The sequence below is a fragment of the Sebastes umbrosus genome, chromosome 9, assembly GCF_015220745.1.
Source record: "Sebastes umbrosus isolate fSebUmb1 chromosome 9, fSebUmb1.pri, whole genome shotgun sequence".
Taxonomy (NCBI): Eukaryota; Metazoa; Chordata; class Actinopteri; order Perciformes; family Sebastidae; genus Sebastes; species Sebastes umbrosus.
Window position 1 is genome coordinate 7,006,495 of NC_051277.1, and position 19,681 is coordinate 7,026,175.

At 37.9% G+C, this 19,681-nt stretch overlaps 1 protein-coding gene and 1 long non-coding RNA gene across 2 annotated transcripts; one reads left to right on the forward strand and one right to left on the reverse strand.

Moving 5' to 3' along the window:
- Positions 1-10,268: 10,268 nt before the first annotated feature.
- Positions 10,269-15,934, forward strand: grxcr1a (glutaredoxin and cysteine rich domain containing 1 a). Its single transcript, XM_037780614.1, has 4 exons — positions 10,269-10,814; positions 13,368-13,607; positions 13,693-13,758; positions 15,603-15,934. The coding sequence occupies exons 1-4, from the start codon at positions 10,416-10,418 to the stop codon at positions 15,780-15,782; spliced, it is 885 nt and encodes a 294-aa protein (XP_037636542.1). The 5' UTR covers positions 10,269-10,415; the 3' UTR covers positions 15,783-15,934.
- A 1,100-nt stretch (positions 15,935-17,034) lies between these two features.
- On the reverse strand, positions 17,035-18,685 carry LOC119494303. Its single transcript, XR_005208167.1, has 2 exons — positions 18,475-18,685; positions 17,035-17,778 (listed from the first exon to the last, which is right to left on the reverse strand). It is a non-coding gene; the product is annotated as an uncharacterized LOC119494303 (long non-coding RNA).
- Between the last annotated feature and the right edge of the window lie 996 nt (positions 18,686-19,681).

Consider the following 19,681-nt stretch of genomic DNA (forward strand, 5'->3'; position numbering starts at 1 on the left):
GGGGACGGTGCCGCTTCACATTATGGACCGTACCATCTTCACCACGCAGCGGGAGAGGGGGGACTAAACCATAATAACTCTAATTTCACCGCGGATAGGACAATATAAGTCATGAAAAAATTATTTTTACGAGGATATAAAATATGATAAAGTGCTGTGATTTAATCGACAGGGATAATAATGTTCAATAAGTTTTTAAAATTGTACCCACAAATCCCCTCCCCCCCTCTGCAGTAGATGTTGTTCACAGCTTGAAGACATAACAATAGTACAGTGGGTGGGAGTTGGCTTTGCACAATCTAGTCTTATTTTTGTATAAATATAGTTATTAATTTATATTAATAGTGATTGCAATGTCAACAAATGACACCGCTTAATGAACTAACATACATTAATATATGCTCAAATATTAAAATATTAGAAATATACATATACAGTATTATTATTACATAGTAGTAGGACAATAATAGTACAATTTAGAATGATATGGCACTATATTTACTATATTCAATTTACATTGATTTCTTTATATGGTGATGACAACCCCTCACCACTTAATGAACTAACATATATTAAAATATGCTCAAATATTAAAATATTAGAAATATACATATACAGTAATATTATTTCAATAGTATAATTTTGAATTATATGACACTATATTTATTATATTCAATTTACATTGATTTTTTTATATGGTGATGACAACCCCTCACCACTTAATGAACTAACATACATTAATATATGCTCAAATATTAAAATATTAGAAATATATACAGTATTATTATTTCATAGTAGTAGAATAATAAATTCAACTTATATAGCGCTTTTAAAGAACTCAAAGACTCTTAACAATAGTAGTATAATTTTGAATTGTATGGTACTATATTTACTATATTCAATTTACATTGATTTCATTATATGGTTATGCGTTTTGCAATATATTAAAAAACACAATAAATTAGTTTTTTGTAATATTTTATTGGATATGTTCCATAACACACTGGAAGTATATTGTTAATAAATTACAAATTATATTAAATTTAAATGACACTACTACTACTTTTGGTACGACTTTAATCTCAGAATATTCAAGTTTTAACCTCGGAAATGTACGATTTTAATCTCAGAGAAATTTTTTTTTGTTCACCCAAATTTTTAATTTTTTTCTCGTAAATGTACAACTTTCGTCTCAAAGAATTTTTTTTTTTTTCTTGCAAATTTCTGATTTAATAATCCCCAGAAATATTACATTTTTTTTCTTGTTAATTTGTGATTTTTTTTAAATAGATAAATGGTAGTAGCACTAAAACTACTTTGTGATACCATTATGCTGAATTATAGTGTAAACCATATTTAACTGACACAAATAATTAAACACCTGTATATATATACACTTATATTATATCTCCAGATATGCCAATTATATTTGATATATATAAGGGATAATAGGACATTTATGTTAACCTATAAAACTACTGATTAATTTTGCAGATAAAATGTTGTTTGATTATTATTGGTGTATGTTTTAACATTTAATACAGACTTCCTAGATAAACAGAAAGCCACCAGTGACACAAAAGACATCCACACAGACTACAGACACAACAAAGTGTCTCATATCATAAATCATAGAAAATAATTTAAAAACATACATAATCCCAGATTGTAATTTGTTTGATATTATGTCCTATATCCTTCACTTTCTTCATTTGCTTTGCCTTTTAATTCTTTATTAACCAGGAAGGTTTCCTGTCATCTAACCACTAACCTCTGAGAGAAGACTGCAGAGCATCAGAGACTATAATTCATTAAAGGAACAGTCTAATATTTAGGAAAATACTCTTGATTAATGCAGTCCAGACACATCGCAATCGCATTGATTTACTATTTCTGTTACCAATACTCATGTCTACTTTAATTACAGTGTCTTATAGTTTCGTACATCCCTGTGTTTCAAATTTAAAGATAACTAGACCAAACACAACACAACAGAGTGGCACCATACACATGTAATATGAAGCCTCCATACATTATTCTTTAAGTCCTCAAAAAGAAATTGTACCCCCCCAAAAGTAGTCTATATACAAAAGAATACTCTGCACATTCAAATATACAGTCACAGTATAAAGTACTCTCTGACTGGGCAGATTGCCAATCAAAGTTTATGATAATGGGGTGGCCAATCAGACTCCAATCCCCAGACACACCCTTGGTTTACATTATAATAAGAGTCAGACAAGAAGATTGATTATCAATAATCATACTTCATCTGTATGTGAGAAGTATAAAGAATTGACATGTTTCACCAACTGTATAGCACAACGGCTGGACACAGGTGGGTATGGAGTCCACCTGTGTGAAGCCTTTTTCCATTTTTTAGCCATCAAAAATAGAAAATAATACTACTAACCACAACTACAAAGCTGTTTTTATAGACTGAGAGCAAGCCTGTCATCAATACCTCCAAGAATCATCTGAATGTTGTTAATTGTGGAGCCACAAAAAAATGTCCAATTTCAGCAACCTCACTTTTTAAAGATACTGTTTATAGTTTCATCTACATTGACACACCATGTGGCTGTGGACTACAACATCATTTGTTGCAGAGACGAAAACATTACACAGCCATTTCTCTCATTACCTGGTAAGTCCACACATTTCTGATAACATTCAAAGGATGTTTTTGAATGTCTGATATGGCAGAAGTAATGCCACCTTAGACTAATGAATCAAATGATTAGTCCTGTCCATAAACAGGGAAAACTAATCGCATAAACATGTCAGAAATAAAAATCCTGGACAGCTACTGACCACAACAATGGAATCGAGCAGTTGTAAGTATCCACTATAGTATCTGTCACCATGTTATTATGTGATTATTGTCCCGAGACAAGCTCAGCAGAAGATCTAATCCAGGGTGACTTACTCTACCTTACAGTTTCCTTTATATCCTTCATCAGTGTGTCATGAATCTGCTCTAACATGGACCCTCACTTACCAAAAGTAGGACACATTAAAAAGCAAGCAAACACAGAGAAGAAAGCAGCGTCTCTGCTGCGGCTGCCTGGCTGTACAGTAAATCAAAGTGTGTTCTCATTCTCACTGCAGTTGATATGCAAATCACAGCGGAGACAGCATTTGTACAGCAGCAGCACCACTGCAGTCGAGCTGAGAGAACTGCAGTACAGACACACACTATGTGTATATTGCGCTGGCAGTATTTTCCCTGTCCTGCTCATGTGCATGTGTTTTTAAAGAGAGATTCCTTAGCCATTGCTGCTCAACTCCTTGCATATTTTCATTTCATATGACACTCTTCGTTAGGAGTGATTCAGGCGACTATTTTGATCCATATTACCTTTAAAATGAAATGTATTTACTGTTGTGGGGATTAGAGGGAGAAGAGATTATGCTGGAAGGCATATCTGTGTTCACATCTCTTTCAACAAAAAGATTCAGTATCTTAAGATTTAGGTATGTACATAATACTAATAATAAACATGTTTTTTTTACATCCTAAATGCAACTGTAAATCCTATTCTCAACAGCCAGAAAAAACAAAACAAAAACCCAGAGAGAGATTGTGTTTCACAGGAACTGAAGATTCACCACATCCAAAAATAAGAACGAACACCTGAACATCTACGCCTCCTCCTGCGCCTGCTGGAGACACATCTCTCCCAAACATTTCCTTTCTTTCCCCCACCCCACTCCACCTAATTCAACATCAGCTTGCCACCACGGGGATTTGGCTCGTGTAGCTCCCACGGTTGCTAAGCAACAGTGACAAGAAGCCTGCCTCTTCGATTATGTGTGTGTGTGTGTGTATGTGTGTGTGTGTGTGTGTGTGTGTGCGTGTGTGCGTGTGTGTGTGTGTGTGTGTGTGTGTGTGTGCGCACGTTGGGTTTTTGTGTTTTACAGCAAATCCAGTCCAAACAATGACTCATTCAACCAGCCGTAACAATTTCTCCCACTGTCAAAATCTGTGTCAATTACAAACAGCAGGAGACGTTTTAATCAGTTTATTATTTTTATCTTTATCAGATTGACCTAAAAAGGTTTCACTGATACGAACACCTTTGTTCTTTGATACGCTATATTGCAGTGTAAATATACATGTTGGCAGGCTGTGATTAAAATGCAAATAAAAGATCCAGCACAAAGTTGACTTTACAATCAAGTCCTTTTAATTGTATTTTTGTCCACAACTCGAATTAGCTACTGATAATAATGATAATTCATTATTCCAACTAATATTCTGAATTAGTATAAGCTATATGGGGCATCCTGGTGACTTAGCAGTTTCCTGTCTGTATCTACATTGTCACAATATAATAAAGGCAAAAATGTCAAAAAAGTAATCTTTAAATATATATATATATATATACATATATGTACATACATTAATTTTTACCTTTTCAAAATGTACCTTAAAGGGAGAGTTGTCAAGTATTTAATACTCTTATCAACATGGGAGTGGGCAAATATGTTGCTTTATGCAAATATATGTATATATTTATTATTGGAAATCAATTAACAACACAAAACAATGACAAATATTGTCCAGAAACCCTCACAGGTACTGCATTTAGCAGAAAAAATATGCTCAAATCATAACATGGCAAACTGCAGCCCAACAGGCAACAACAGCTGTCAGTGTGTCAGTGTGCTGACTTGACTATGTCGTGCCTCAAACGCTAAAATTTAGTGTATCTTTGGAGCGTTATCTAACCTCCTTCCCAACAAGCTAGTATAACATGGTTGGCACCTATGGATTCTTCAGGTTTTTCTAGTTTTTTATGATACCAGTGTCTTAGCTCTAGCTTTAAAACTGACCCTGCTACAACCTCACAGGATAAATTGTAATAAATTGGTAATTTGGTAGCAAAGAGGCAATGAGATTGCTTTTGTAATCTTGTGATCAAAAGGGCTCAGTAAAGTAAAGTCTGGCTCATAATTTCAATCAATCGAAAGTGTCTGGAAAAAACGCTAATGAGCCTCATCAAAGCACCTTTAAAATCACCTTCTCCACAACAAACTATGGTGAGATTGCAAACAAAAGTCTGCATGTCTGAATAATAACCAGCCTATAAATGATGATGTTTGTCTGGGAGCCCTTTGCCTCTGCAGGAAAATACTTGAGCCACTTTGCTGCTGTTGAGAGAGGAAATACTAAAGAAAGAAGTAATGCAGCTTAAACCCTGCAACAGCTTTACCGGATCCTCTCCCAGATGCTTTTAAAAGGGTATCCAGTTGACTATAGAGGATGAAGTACCGGCTATTGCCTTTACTGATATCTATCCCATGGCGCTGGAGACCTCTTCTAAATGTAATCTTGATGCTTTAGTGCTCAACAATTTTGTCTTTTAAAAAGTAAAATCATTACAAAAACAGCTTGATTCATACTTTCATTGTATTTTATGGACACATTCATTTGGCTTCTATGCAGCATTAAGACAGCACTTAAGCCAAAAATGAAAATGGGATAAGACCATGTCTCATTTTTAGTGCTTTTAGACTCAAGATATTCTCAAAAAACATGAATGTGTTCACCACACCTGTGGCTGTAAACCATCTGAAGTTCAGTTTGTAAATCTTTAGCTTGGTAAATTACATCTCAATCTCTTCAGGATCCATTAATTAATCCTGTTCCTGTTATTGATTTTATCATTAATCATTGCTCCTGATCAAACCGAGCTGGCGGATGCAGCCATCGAGGCCTGCAGCTGCATCCTTCATTCCTGGCCTGCAGCTCTTGAGGGAACGATTAGGCAGCGTGACATTTTGTAATTGAATTGCACTCTGCCCCCTTGTGGACGTTGATCTGTAGTCAAGGAGGGTAAGGTGGTTTGATGGCCGACTAATCAACACAAATCTTGAGCCACTGCGGAGTCATTTTCATCTAAACCCTGTTTACAATAGTTGATTAATGTGTGCAGATCTTGTCCAACCTGCACATATTTCATGATCTATAAGAGTTGGATTAAATACCATTTTTCTCTCAAACCCTAGATGTGGAGATCCAAAAATGTACTGCACATCAGTCATATTATGAAGTGAACATACAAATCAGGCAGGCAATCTATGAATACATCTGTTTATTCAATCTGCACAAAATTAAAACCATTTATCACCCGGGCACTGTTTGACTTCTTCCACTCAGTCACCGCCGGAGCCGGCAAACAGCGGTGAAATTAAAGAGCGTTAAAGTATTAATCTTTTCAAATTGCTTTTTTAATAGCAGTTGAGGTGGCTGGCGAGGCTACATTAGCAGTGCTGATGAGGAGGGCTGAGAGATAAGCTCTTCAGGTTGAACGGACTACCACCATCTCTGTGGTCTAGATGTGCGAAAATGAGATAAAATGGCTGCTTTGACTCAACATGGCGTGGGTGTGTTTCACTCAACTCTAGATAAGCATGTCCTGCCCGGTCTCTACAGGAGACTAAACAACATTGTTTTCACTTATGTTTTACCTTAATTCATCTACTGTAGTGTCTCTGTATTTGTATCCATGTGAAGAAGTCTTATAGTGGAATAAAAGAGCTGAAAAGGTTTTTAACTGAAACTGAAAGTGAATGTGTATCTATTGGGGGAGGGATGATTGAGAAACTGCTCCTCCATGATATATAAAAAACCTGATAAGAATTAAAATGATATGTAAAGACCATGAGTGATTTATTCCAATTATAAGAACAGTATGTTCAACTGGCAGGCAGAGTATCATAAGCAGCTTTATCCAGACACTGACTGCCAAATTCAAAATGTAATCCACCCAGCAGCACCCAGACTGTATGTTATAATATAATATAATATAATATAGGTCCATGTATTTGCTTTTTGTGGAGCTTTCCAGGTTTGGCGTTTCCAATGTCAAAACAAATACTTTTCGGTCAGATTTAGGCCTACAGATTTTACAAATTTAACAAAAGAGTAAATAAAAACAAAAAAACTTAAAATCAAGAGGAAAAAGTAGAATGCAATCATCGTTAAAAAGTGCCTAAAAACTTAGTTTCAAAGCCTACGTATTTCTCTATAACATTAAATATTTGTGACTAAATAAGCAACAATCATGGTAATAAATAGCATAAAATATCCTTATTAATTCTAAAAAAATTATTTTATTATATTGAGATATTCAGCTTCATCATGACTGTGTGTGTGTGTGTGTGTGTGTGTGTGCGCTTTAGAGATTTTAAAGGTACTCTAATAGTGCTATTGAGCGATGTCTTTTAAGAGGGACCTCCACAATATTGATGCAGTATACACTCCTGCCAATAGTTTCACACTAATCCACTCATCTACAGGCACCAAGAAAAACAGAAATGCACCAGCAAATGCAGAGCAGAAGAGGACGGCATGCTAGCATGATAGCATGCTATTAAGTACACAACGGATTTAAACAATACAGATTCAAAATGTTCAAAATGATTAATGTTGCAAATCTTTTCTGAGGAAGTAAATGCACGCAACGTGCTTATTTAACTTCAAGGATATATACACAATGCTTTCTGGTAAAAGTAACTTTGTTTGTTTGCAAGAAAACTCCAATGAGCACCTTTAACTTTACCTGTCAATGTGAGCAAACAGCTGTCATCGGTTTTGAGTCAAATTTTGCTAAATCCCCACAGAAATACACAACATCACCTTTTTCAGACTGAGTCTGACTCACTTCAGACCAGTGAGACGAGCCCAGATAAAACAGCACAGACAGAAATCTCTCATGTGAAATAACCCAAACTGGTCCAACTTGGGCAGAATTATGCTCGTTCATGAAGGAGCACCATCATTCACAGTAAGAGGATGACTGAGAAATTAGGTTTTCGGGGCTTTTTGAAGGACTCTTAAAGATCATTACATTTTAAAAAAAAGAAGAAAAGAAAAAAAAACAGCTCAATAAAATTAAGACAAGATGAAAAAAAGGGGGGATTAAACCACTTTCAGCTCCTTGGGCAGTAATTTCAAAGTCTAGACATCCTAATGGCATCAAGCATTGGCTATTAGCAGCAATAATATACAATGAGCCTTTATAGGCCTTATCGTAATAGCTGCAGTGATGTCCTTATAATAAAAGACAGTTTAAAGGAGAGTTGGGGTCACTTTGGATCAATAGGACTTGGAACCAGAGTCAGACTCATAATACTACTAGTCACTAAATTGTGCTTTGACACGTTAGACTTTCCCAGATGGATTTTCTCTAATGATCAGCACGATGTGACATGAGCAGGTGATGATATGCTATGTGTAGTGTACTGTATGTGTGTGTGTCTGTGTGTGTGTGTCTCTCTCACCTCCGGGGCCAAGCTGCAGCACTCAAACAGAGTGGTGCTGTCACCGATATAAGCTGACGTGTCACATCTCCAGGGAGCTGCTTCATCACCATGTGAAATGAAAAAAAACTGTCCGAGGCGTCTCTGTGGACACGCTGCTGTATTGTGTCACTGTGACATATTATATGGTTTGGTCCTGCTGCTCTGTGACGACGCCCGGTGAACACCTGCACTCCCAGTTTGGGTGTAACACCGTAAGCAGTCAAGGAATATCCACTTACGTCATGCATCTGGAAGATGTCAGAGTACATTCTACTTTATTTTACATTACACTGGTCTAGCACAGGGGTCAGCAACCTTCACTACCAAAAGAGCCATTTTAGGCAAAAAAAAATCTGTCTGGAGCCGCAAAACATTTGAGCATTGTGATGAAGGTAACACAGTTTATAATCTAAGTATATAGTTTATAAGTCTAATGCAGTGAGGACCAAAGTGCTAATGTACTACAGAGAAATCTGAGATTTCCAGAATAAAGTCATAACTTTATGAGAAAAAAGTCAGAAGTTTGCGAAAAAAAAAGAAAAAAATATTTTTTTTTGTTTACAATGAAAATGTAAACAAAAAACAGTTATTCATTTCCACTATTTTTTTAAAAAAATCCACAAAAATAACAATAAAGACAGAAAAATATCGCAATGAAGAAAAGATTCTACTATGTAAGATCCTGCACTTTTGCAACTCATTGTCCTATTTGAATAGATGCTAAAATCCATTAGCCTACGTCATACAAGTAATATGTAACCTAAATCAAAATCTGCAAATTATTTGATCTAATTTTAAGCTGAAGTTCAAGTTTATTTGTCACAAATTCAGTTAGCTGTTGGCAGTGTTATCATTTGCTATACTAAGTCATTACAGACTGCTAAATTAACCCATTAAACAGTACTGATGGCTTCTATCTGACAACAGTGGTAGGCTACTTAACTTACATTTGTATGGTGCGGTGTTCACTGGAGCAACCGCAACCGGAACCTCCCCTTCCATTACGCAACCAAGATGGCGACCGTTGACGGTGAGAAGTGTCCAGCGTTCCACTCTCAACTTTTTGACCATTATGATGAATGTACCATCCGAGTAATCCGAGTGCATTTTGCCATAGACCTACCTGTCAGTGTGAATGCACTTATGCACTCAAAATAGCAAGTGTAAGTACAGAAGTACGCAAATTGAGACAGTACATGAATGCTAGCAGCTTTGTGAGACTGTAGGCACAGTGGTTCTTCTAATGTTAGCATGTTAATACGCTCACAGTGACAATGCTAATAATGCTGAAGTATAACGTTCACTAATTTTAATACACTAACATGCTAGTTTAGTGTGTTAGCATGGTATGGTTTTGCTAGCACTGACTGAACATAAAGCACTGCTGAGACTGATGGAAATGTCGTTAGTATTGTGAGTGTTTGGTCACTAGATAAAAAGTCAGAGGATCACTAAAGTGATTAAGATTCATCGTCTGAGAGCCGTGAATATCTGTATTAAATTGCATATAAATCCATCAAATAGTTGTTGATATATTTCAGTCTAAAACCAAAATGATGGACCAACCGAGCGACGTTGTTGTGTGTTGAGAAGTGTATTGTTTTCAGCAGTCTGACACTTTAATATGTATTTATGTTTGAAATGAATCATGCAGGAAAAACAATATAACTATAGTGAATCAATGAAATGATGCAGAATCTTGTTGCCTCACAGTGTCGGCTGTCATCTTATCCCAAGAGGAAGAAATGTTGTTTGTTTGTTTGAATAAAGCACACGAAGTCAGGCCATTAAAAGTCTTCTGTCAAAGCTTTGGTGAAAACTGTGTAAACTGTGATGAATAATTCAAAGACAACTATCACTTTACTTGAGATTAGCTTGCTAGGTTGCCATGGTAGAGATGCATGTATTATTTACCGGCAGTGTGAGTCTGACTGTGAGACAGACAGCTTAACAGGCTCTCAGTCGCTTTTAGATCTGATTATGGACGGTAGTAATCCATGGGGAACAAACTGGTGTGTCTGAGCTGCGTGTCTACCTCCGAATGAGAAGCGAGGAGCTACGCTGCAGTGCCGTGGACCATGTAATGTGGCAGAGGGTTTGCAATGGAGGGGACGATAGAGATGGCGGAACAGGAGAAGCCACAGAAGCGGGTGAGGTTCCGCGTGGCTTCGGGGAACAGCGGCCGGGTGCTGAAGGAGATGTTCAAGGATGAGGGGCCTTCAGACTCCCTGGACTCAGACTGCACCAGCAGCTCTGACGCAGATCGGGCCAGCACCCCGTCTACAAGTGGAGACGGACACCTGTTTGGATACCTGGGCTCCGAGCTGGACGACAGCGAGTGTGAGCCCGATGAGCTGCTCATGTATGCGGGGGCCACCAAGGACTGGATGTTCACCACCAAGAGGGTCAACATACTCAGTAAAAATGGGACTGTGAGAGGGGTCAAGCACAAAGTCAGCGCAGGTCAGACGCTGTTTGAAAACCTTCCTAGTACCAACAGTGTAAGTACATCTTAGACGGGGCCTACTTTTATCTTATTGTTCAATACAATCTGCATGCAACACCACCGGTTCCCGTCAGTCTCCGTCCTCAAGTCTAGTTACAGGTAGGAGCAGCATGTAGGTGTATGACTAGGATAAAAGCTCACAATAGAGGACAAGGTCACGGAGCAATTAAAGATTAATGATGCATTTCGTTAAGTGTTTCAGGAGAAACTAATCAGGTTAATGAATTCCCGGCACTTTCTAGTATCCCCCCGCAGGAAGAAGTGTTTGTTATTCTGAGGTAACTCTCTGGCTCGTATGCTGATGCAAAGGTGATGTAAAGGGTCATCATCGAAGATGCCATTTCTCTGCAAAGTGGTATTAGGTGAACAAACAGCGTCACCGTAGGCTCGATAAAGCTCCTCATCATGATTATCACAGTCTGGTCTTATCCTAAAGGAACATTCTGTTTTAAAGCATGTTACATTTCTGAATGTCTTTGACTCAATGTATTATTACTTGTTTCATGTTCCATCACAATGTAGCTTTATCTATTTAAATAATGTTAGCATTGTGTGTTAATGCTATGCCACTCCATATATACTTTCACCTTCAAAAGCATTCAATGAAAACATAACATGTTCATTTTGATGGACCACCTGTTAAGTAAAGTCCAGTAAATTGATTTCCAAATGGTAACCAATAGCTGGAGGGGAGGATGAGCACATTTAAAAGTATAAGAATCGGTGCAATACTTTCTTGAAAGCTATGCAAATATAACTTGTAAAACATGCTGTAGGCTACCACTTTATAATGAGGCACCTTTTATACAATAAATGGATTATCAGTTATAACATCCAAACACAAGTGCCAGGGAGAGGATAAACTGCCATATCTGGGATGGCCTTGGGTTGAATCCTGACTTTACCTTGATAAACTGTAAGTTACATCATTTGAAAGCACAAAGCCGCTCAATTCTAACAATATGAAGCATTTTAAGATCTCAGCATGGCTCAGACAACAGAACAGAACAGTGAAATTCATTTTTAAGCTTTTAAGAACCATTTTCAAATGAAAATTTGTACTATTTGTGCTTGAGATTTTGGTTCAGTTATATTTTGACTAATTCTGACTTTTTGATAGTAAACTTCAAAGAGTTCCCTCTTTCAGAAGAGCCTAAAAGGATCATGACTGTATTCAAGACGGTTCAAGAACCATTTTATTTTGAGTCATTTGTCATTTAAAAAAAAGAAGATTGATTTGGTATTAAGGCAGTGAAAAATATTGTTCTTGTTGATTTATTAGGTATTATCAAAGCGATTAGCCACAACGTCAATTAGAAAAGTGGTACCAAACATAAGACACAATTAGACTGTTATCAGGCCATTAAATAGGCGTTATCAGTCTCTATAAGCACCATAGATGTGGGTCAGTAGGGGCCTACTATGCTTAGCCCGTTCTCATTCCCAGGGCGTCAAATACTGACGCTTTGTCACTGCCGTCAGTGTTGGATACCAATGCTTAAGGCATCCTTTAGCGTTGGTATGAGACGCACTACAATGTAAACCCATCCACGTCAATATTAACACTCAGGGAAAGTGCGCCGGGAGTGTGATGATGTAACTTTAAGAGTGAAAAGACAGACCGGACAGGCAGGAGGGGAGGTGGATGGGTCATTTTCACTGTACAAATATAGTAGTTTTAAGCCCAACCATGTTGTTTTCTCCTAAACCTAACTATAGTGGTTTTATTGCCTGAACCTAAGCAAGTGTTTTTGTTTACTTCATAACATTAAGCACGTGTTTACTGCGTCCGAAAAGAGTGATGCTGAGGGGTCGGACAAAGCGTCAGTATTTTGGGAGAGTTGGGATGAGAATGCGTCGGCCTACTTTGTTGTAAAAGTGAAACCTAAAAGCCATACACGTTCTAACACGTTATAAAACTGTATGAAACATTTTGAACACAAACAAAATGACTCCTTTTAGATTTAGGCAACAAAACCGCTCAGTTAAGTTAAGGGAAAAACATAATATTTTGGCTTAAAATAACTATGTTTCAAAAGTGAAAATTAACGCTTGTGAACACAAAGAAAACTACACATTTTCATACGGGATGCAAACCCAGGCGTCCTGGGTGAAAACCCTGTAAAAAACGCAAATGACTAGGGTCGCTAGAGGTTGCTGTTGTGTTCTTTTGTACCTTCTTTCTATGATCGACCATGTGAATAGGTGATAAAACCTACTAGTAGATGTAGCAGGCCCCTACTGACCCATATCTATGATGCTTAAAGCGACTGATGATGCCTATTTAATGGCCGGATAACAGTCTAATCAGCTGACATGAGAAATGCTCCTATAAGTGAACACAAGAATGGAAATATCTTCATATAAAAACTCTATTATTAATATCAGAGTACTTTCCTCTGATATCTCAAGTACATATACTGAAATTATACATCAAAATCATCATAATCTTGCTGCTGGGAGGCATTTTAATTTGAACCTTATGGATAAAAACAAATACAAATACATGTACAAAACAGAATCATTAAGGATTTTTGCTTCCTCTTAGATGGAGTTAGCTCTTGAATTCGGGCGGATAGTGATCTACACTACGAGTTTCCGTGTGGTGAGGACGACGTTCGAGCGCTGCGAGCTGGTCCGGAAGATCTTCCAGAACCACAGGGTGAAGTTCGTGGAGAAGAACATCGCCCTGGATATCGAGTACGGGAAGGAGCTGGAGGAGCGGTGTAAACGCGTGGGAGAACCTCCCTCATTACCAGTCGTGTTCATTGACGGACACTACCTCGGGGTCAGCTCCTTATTCTTCTTATTCTTCTTGTACATCTTGTACATGCACACACTGAGTTCATTAAATATTGAATTGTGTTTTTCAGGGTGCTGAGAAAATACTAGGCATGAATGAATCAGGAGAGCTACAAGATCTTCTGACAAAAATCGAGGTTGGTTTTCACAGTGTTTGCATTGGAAATCACACTATGAATAATGGATGGTGGTCAAATAGATGGTTTTCATGTGAATCAGGTTGAATCAACCACTTGATTTGACACGTTTAATTAATCATGTGTGTTTCATGTGTAGCACATGTCATATCAAAGCATGAGGTAAATTATAAAGTCATAATAAATGTGTGTTTGAGATGAACACAGTGCAAACAGGAGCAGTCATTCCCCCCTCACCAGTCATCAATAAAACATGAGCAAACTGCAATGTAAAAGATGCATGCACATCAATAAGTGACCATCAATAATGGAGGGCGTGTTATTGATTCTGCCTCCAACACATTTTGTTCAAACACACCAACGCAGAGAGCACACATCGCTCGGTGGTACAAAGCGAGATCGTGTAAAACCGTTTTCTGCTTCTCGCTGAGCTACTGCAGCAACTTGTCACACGAGCGCTGGCCTTTTCTCAGGCCTTCGCTGTAATTTTGGACCCAACAAGAGTCTTCATAAGCAAATACAGAGCAGTGTTATGACATTTAAGTCATGCATTCCTGTCACTGCGGGCTATTAAAAAAGAAGCATGCAGCTCTGAAAGGTCATGCATACACTAATCAGTCCAGAACTGGCCTGCAACATGGCTTCACTGTGTGTGTTCACATCTGCACAGTTATGCCTCAGCAAAACCTCAAATTTGGAAAGGAAGTTGTGATTAAAAGAATAGTTACACATTTCGGGAAATACACTTTCTTGCAGAGAGTCAGATGAGAAGATTGATACTAGCTCCTTTTAATATAGCTGAATCAATTGATTTATATACAGTAGATGCAGTGATGCCTTTTGCAGCCTTTTGCCGACAGTTTGTTGACACTTCTTTCCCGTAAATCCACAACTTCTCGCTTTTATAATTTTTTTGAACGGATTAAACAAATGACAAATAACGTGTTAGTGAGTGAGCTTTAGAGGAGCTGGTAACATGGATGGATTGTGAGAAAATGGGCCCCTGGGCACAGGCTGTAAAGGGCCCCCACCCCTCCTACATACAGTAAGAACAAGAGCCACAGATTCAAAGAGACATCTTTTTGGTCATTTTGCATCGTTTTGCGTCACTCCTTGATCTTTTTGTGTCTCTTTTTGGTCTTTTTGTGGTTATTTTACGTCTCTGTGGTTATTATGCGTCTCTTTGTGGTTGTTTTATATCTCTTTGTAGAGGTTTTACGTCTCTTTATGGTTGTTTTATATCTCTTTTGGTTATTTTGTGTCTCTTTGACGTTGTTTTGTGTCTCTTTTTGGTCGTTTTGTGTCTCTTTTTGGTCGTTTTGCATTTCTTTGTAGTCATTTTAGATCTCTTTTTGGTAATTTCTCATCTCTGTGGTAGTTTTGTGTCTCTTTGTGATTTCCCAACAATAAATGTTAGTAGTAACTTCAAACAGAGGCTCTGTTCGGGGGCTTGAAACTGTTGGACCCCTGAGCCTGTGCCCAGTAGGCCCAATCTAATGGCTGATAAGTAGATTTTTCTACCTCTAAACAGAGCCAGATTTGCGGTTTACCTGTTTCCAGTCTTTAGTTAAGCTAATGTAGTAGTGAGTGGTATTGATCTTCTCATGTAACTCAACGAAAAAGCAAATAAGAGATTTTCCCAAAATGTCATATTATTCCTTTCAAGTTTTAAGTTAGTCATTCATACCAAATTCAGCTTATTTAAAATGTATCTCCAAAAATGTAGGCTTTATGTGGAAAAGAAAACCCAGTCCTGTTTTGCACAAGGAATGTGGATATTTTATGTGTGAGCTTTAAATGTTGGACATCTTATCTGAACTATATTTATCTGTCCATGCATCTAGAGGGTACAGCAGCCCCAGACGTGCCAGACCTGCGGGGGCTTTGCCTTCATCCCGTGCCCAATGTGCCATGGCAGCAAGATGTCCGTGTTTCGCAACTGCTTCACGGATTCCTTCAAAGCCCTCAAGTGCACTTCCTGCAACGAGAACGGCCTGCAGCCGTGTGTGAGCTGCAGCCACTGAGGAAGTTAAGTGCCTGACCAACATCCTCACTTCCCTCTCTGGGACTTTACGCTTTACGCAGGACCTTCTACTGGACCAAAACACAGCAGGACTCTTCCTCCATGGCCATTGTTAGTAAAGAGAAAATCAATTTGTAATAAAATCTGTGAATTTGTGGATCTGGTGTTGTCGGTATAATTCATGACAAGACTGAGTTAATTCATACATTTTTGATAATTCTTTAGATTATTGCAACATTTTTATTGAAAGGTTTATGTAAACGTCTGTCCACCAAACAGCTGAGAACTAGTTTCCACCAGTGATAAACTTAAGCTTGTTATTTAATTAGTGAGGAGGCTCCTTCATTAACGATGCTCTCATCACTAATCCCATATCAGACAGAGTTAAGGAGGACAGAGAGGGAAAGTACAAGGGCTCAATTTGCAGCCAGTAGAGGGCATGAAACTGGACCTTCGCTCACAGCGGAGCATCAAACATCATTCAAACTAGAACTGCAACGATTAATGGATTAGTTGTCAACTATTAAATAAATCTCCAGCTATTCTGATAATCGATTAATCGGTTTGAGTATTTTTTTAAGAAAAAAAATGTCTAAATTCTCTGATTTCAGCTTCTTAAATGTGAATATTTTCTGGTTTCTTTACTCCTCTATGACAGTAAACTGAATATCTTTGAGTTGTGGACAAAACAAGACATTTGAGGACATCATTTTGGGCTTTGGGAAACATTGATTGACATTTTTCACCATTTTCTGACATTTTATAAACCAAACAACTAATCGATTAATTGAGAAAATAACTGACAATTTAATCGGCTATGAAAATAATCATTAGTTGCAGCTCTAATTCAAACCATTACAACTTTAAAAATGTAAGATTAGTTTTAGCTAGGTGTACCTAATAAACTGGCAACTGAGTGTTTAAAGGAAAGTATGAAAAACACATTTTAATACAACAAAAAAAAAATCAAGGCAATCAAACAAATTTAAACCTTTTTAATAGTATATTATATATTTATGGTTCTACATTACAGCTGAATCGACTGAAAGAAAAATAATCGGTAACTATTTTGATAATCGATTAATCGTTGATGTAATTTTTCAAGCAAAAATGCCCCTCGTTACAACTTCTCAATCGTGAGGATTTGCTGATTATCTTTGTCTCTTTTTTGCGATAGTAAACTGAACATCTCCAACTGTTGGTTGGACAAAAATGACATTTGAAGATGTCATATTACGCTTTATAATTGTGAAAATTTTTTATTTTTTTATTTTTATTTTATAGACCAAGTGATTAATCAATAATGAAAATAATCATCGGTTGCAGTGCTAGTCTACATGCATAATTACAGTACAAACATATTCCCCAAACAAAGACCTTTCCAGAAGAAGTTGTGTTAAAAAAATCGTTGTTATCATGAAGCAAACTGAATATTTTTTCATACAGATGGTTAAAAGAGTCTTAAATGATTCTGGAAATACATTAACAACAGCAGTATTTATAAGAGCAATGAGTTTTTCAAAGATCAAAGATTTTTTTTAGGGAGAATGGAGAAGCAGCACAATGCAATGTGACTAATTGGCTCAATACTGTATTGGCTGCAAAGGGATTTAAGGTTTGAATAACTCAACCCAAGGAGAAACTCCATGCAGCTCCAGTTGTATTTAAAGCAAAAGGCATTTCAGTTTTAGACAACATCATTGAGCATGAAAATTAAAAGAAAAATCACAAAAAATAAAATCACCATTTAGTGTTTTTAAAGGGATGATGTCATTGGTTGGCTGCCATCCAGAGGGTCAGAGAGAAACGCAGCTCAGCTCTCTATGCTGTCATAGCCCTGTACAATGCTGCTTGAACATGATTAGACAAGGCAGCACTGTAAAGAGGCTAAAAGCGTAGAGCAGTGTGGTGATGATGATGATGGTGATGATGATCCGCCATGGATGGAGAGCTCTTTTCCTGCCATCATACCTGGATTGTTCTAGATGCTCCTGCACCTGATTGAAACAGCAAAATAGATTAGAGAGACAAATAGGAGAGACAAAGCAACAAAAAAAGGTGTTTCTTCATGTGCAATAATGCTCAAAAAGCTCCTTTCTTTATAATTCAATCCTGCACCAAGGATGGGTGATGGGGGTTTGTGATTTAGTAACCGCAGGCTGGCTGTGGTGGTGGTGGTGATGGAGGAGAGGAGGTTGCATGAAAATCTGAGACCCCAAACTGTGTGATGGTTTACTGCGCCCCCTTCTGAGGGATGCTGGGTACCAAGATACAGGCGATGGAGAAGAAAAAAAAAAAAAAAAGCAGGATTGCATCGAATATTATCACAAAAACAGCTGCATTTTCTTTAAATCCACTCACAGAATAAACCACTGGATGGTGCAGAAAGATGTGTTTGGTGATCTCCAGACGCATGTTCTCCTTTATTATAATAATAATAATCATAATAATAATAATAATGAGCCTGATGATCTGCTTCTTTTTTTAATCAACGTGCACAAGCGACCCTTTCTTCCTCTGCTGTGTGTGTGTGTGTGTGTGTGTGTGTGTGTGTTGTGGTGAGACATGAAAGGAAACAAGATGGGCAGCATCTCTCTGGCACAAAGTGACTTGGGGATGGTATGACGAGACATGACACTGAGATGCAAGCAACACCCAAAAATGTTAAAGACAACATTCAATGGTGTAAAAACCTGCAATGGCGTTTTGTCTCCGCATTGTCTCCTCTCTCTCCGATGCTCGAGGAAGAAGAAGAAGAAGACATTTATATGTTCAGTCGAGATGTGCAGCAGCAGCAGCAGCAGCAGCAGCGGGTCCAACAGAAGCGATGCTGTGCGTAATGTTTTGAACGGTCGGTCAATGCGCAGACTGGTTGGAAATGACTGTTTTTATTGACGTCAGCGTGCAGGCTAGTGCCCCCCCCCCCCCCCCCCCCCCCACACACACACACCACCACCCTCCTCCTCTCCTCTCTCTCATCCCTACAACTGCACCATCTAATGGACTCAGGTTTACATTCCAGTCAACCATCCATTGGAGATTTAAACAGGAAACAGGCCTGCAATCCAGAAAGGAAAAAAGGATGGAAAAATGTACCTCTTTACTGGTTCCTGAAGGGTCTTCAATGCATCCAGGGGTGATTCATTTGAGGTTATGATCCGGGTACAAGACCTCCAACATCTTGAGTTGTTGATCACATACTACTATTGGGCTGTCAATCGATTCAAATATTTAATTGTGATTAATCACCAATTAATCACATTTTTTATCTTTTCAATATGTACCTTAAAGGGAGATTTGTCAAGTATTTAATACTCTTATCAACATGGGAGTGGACAAATATGCTGCTTTATGCAAATGTATGTACATATATATTATTAGAAATCAATTAACAAGACAAAACAATGACAGATATTGTCCAGAAACCCTCACAGGTACTACATTTAGCATAACAAATATGCTTAAATCATAACATGGCAAACTGCAGCCCAACAGCTGTCAGTGTGTCAGTGTGCTGACTTGACTATGACTTGCCCCAAACTGCATGTGATTATCATAAAGTGGGCATGTCTGTAAAGGGGAGACTCGTGGGTACCCATAGAACCCATTTTCATTCACATATCTTGAGGTCAGAGGTCAAGGGACCTCTTTGAAAATGGCCATGACAGTTTTTCGTCGCCAAAATTTAGCGTAAGTTTGGAGCGTTATTTAACCTCCTTCGCAACAAGCTAGTATGACATGGTTGGTACCGATGGATTCCTTAGGTTTTCCTAGTTCCATAAGATGCCGGTATCTAAAACTGAGCCCGCTACCACCTCCAAAATATCGATTGCGTTAAAGAAATTAGTGACATATAACACATTATTATTGCGTAACCCGACATCATACAACTAAATAAAA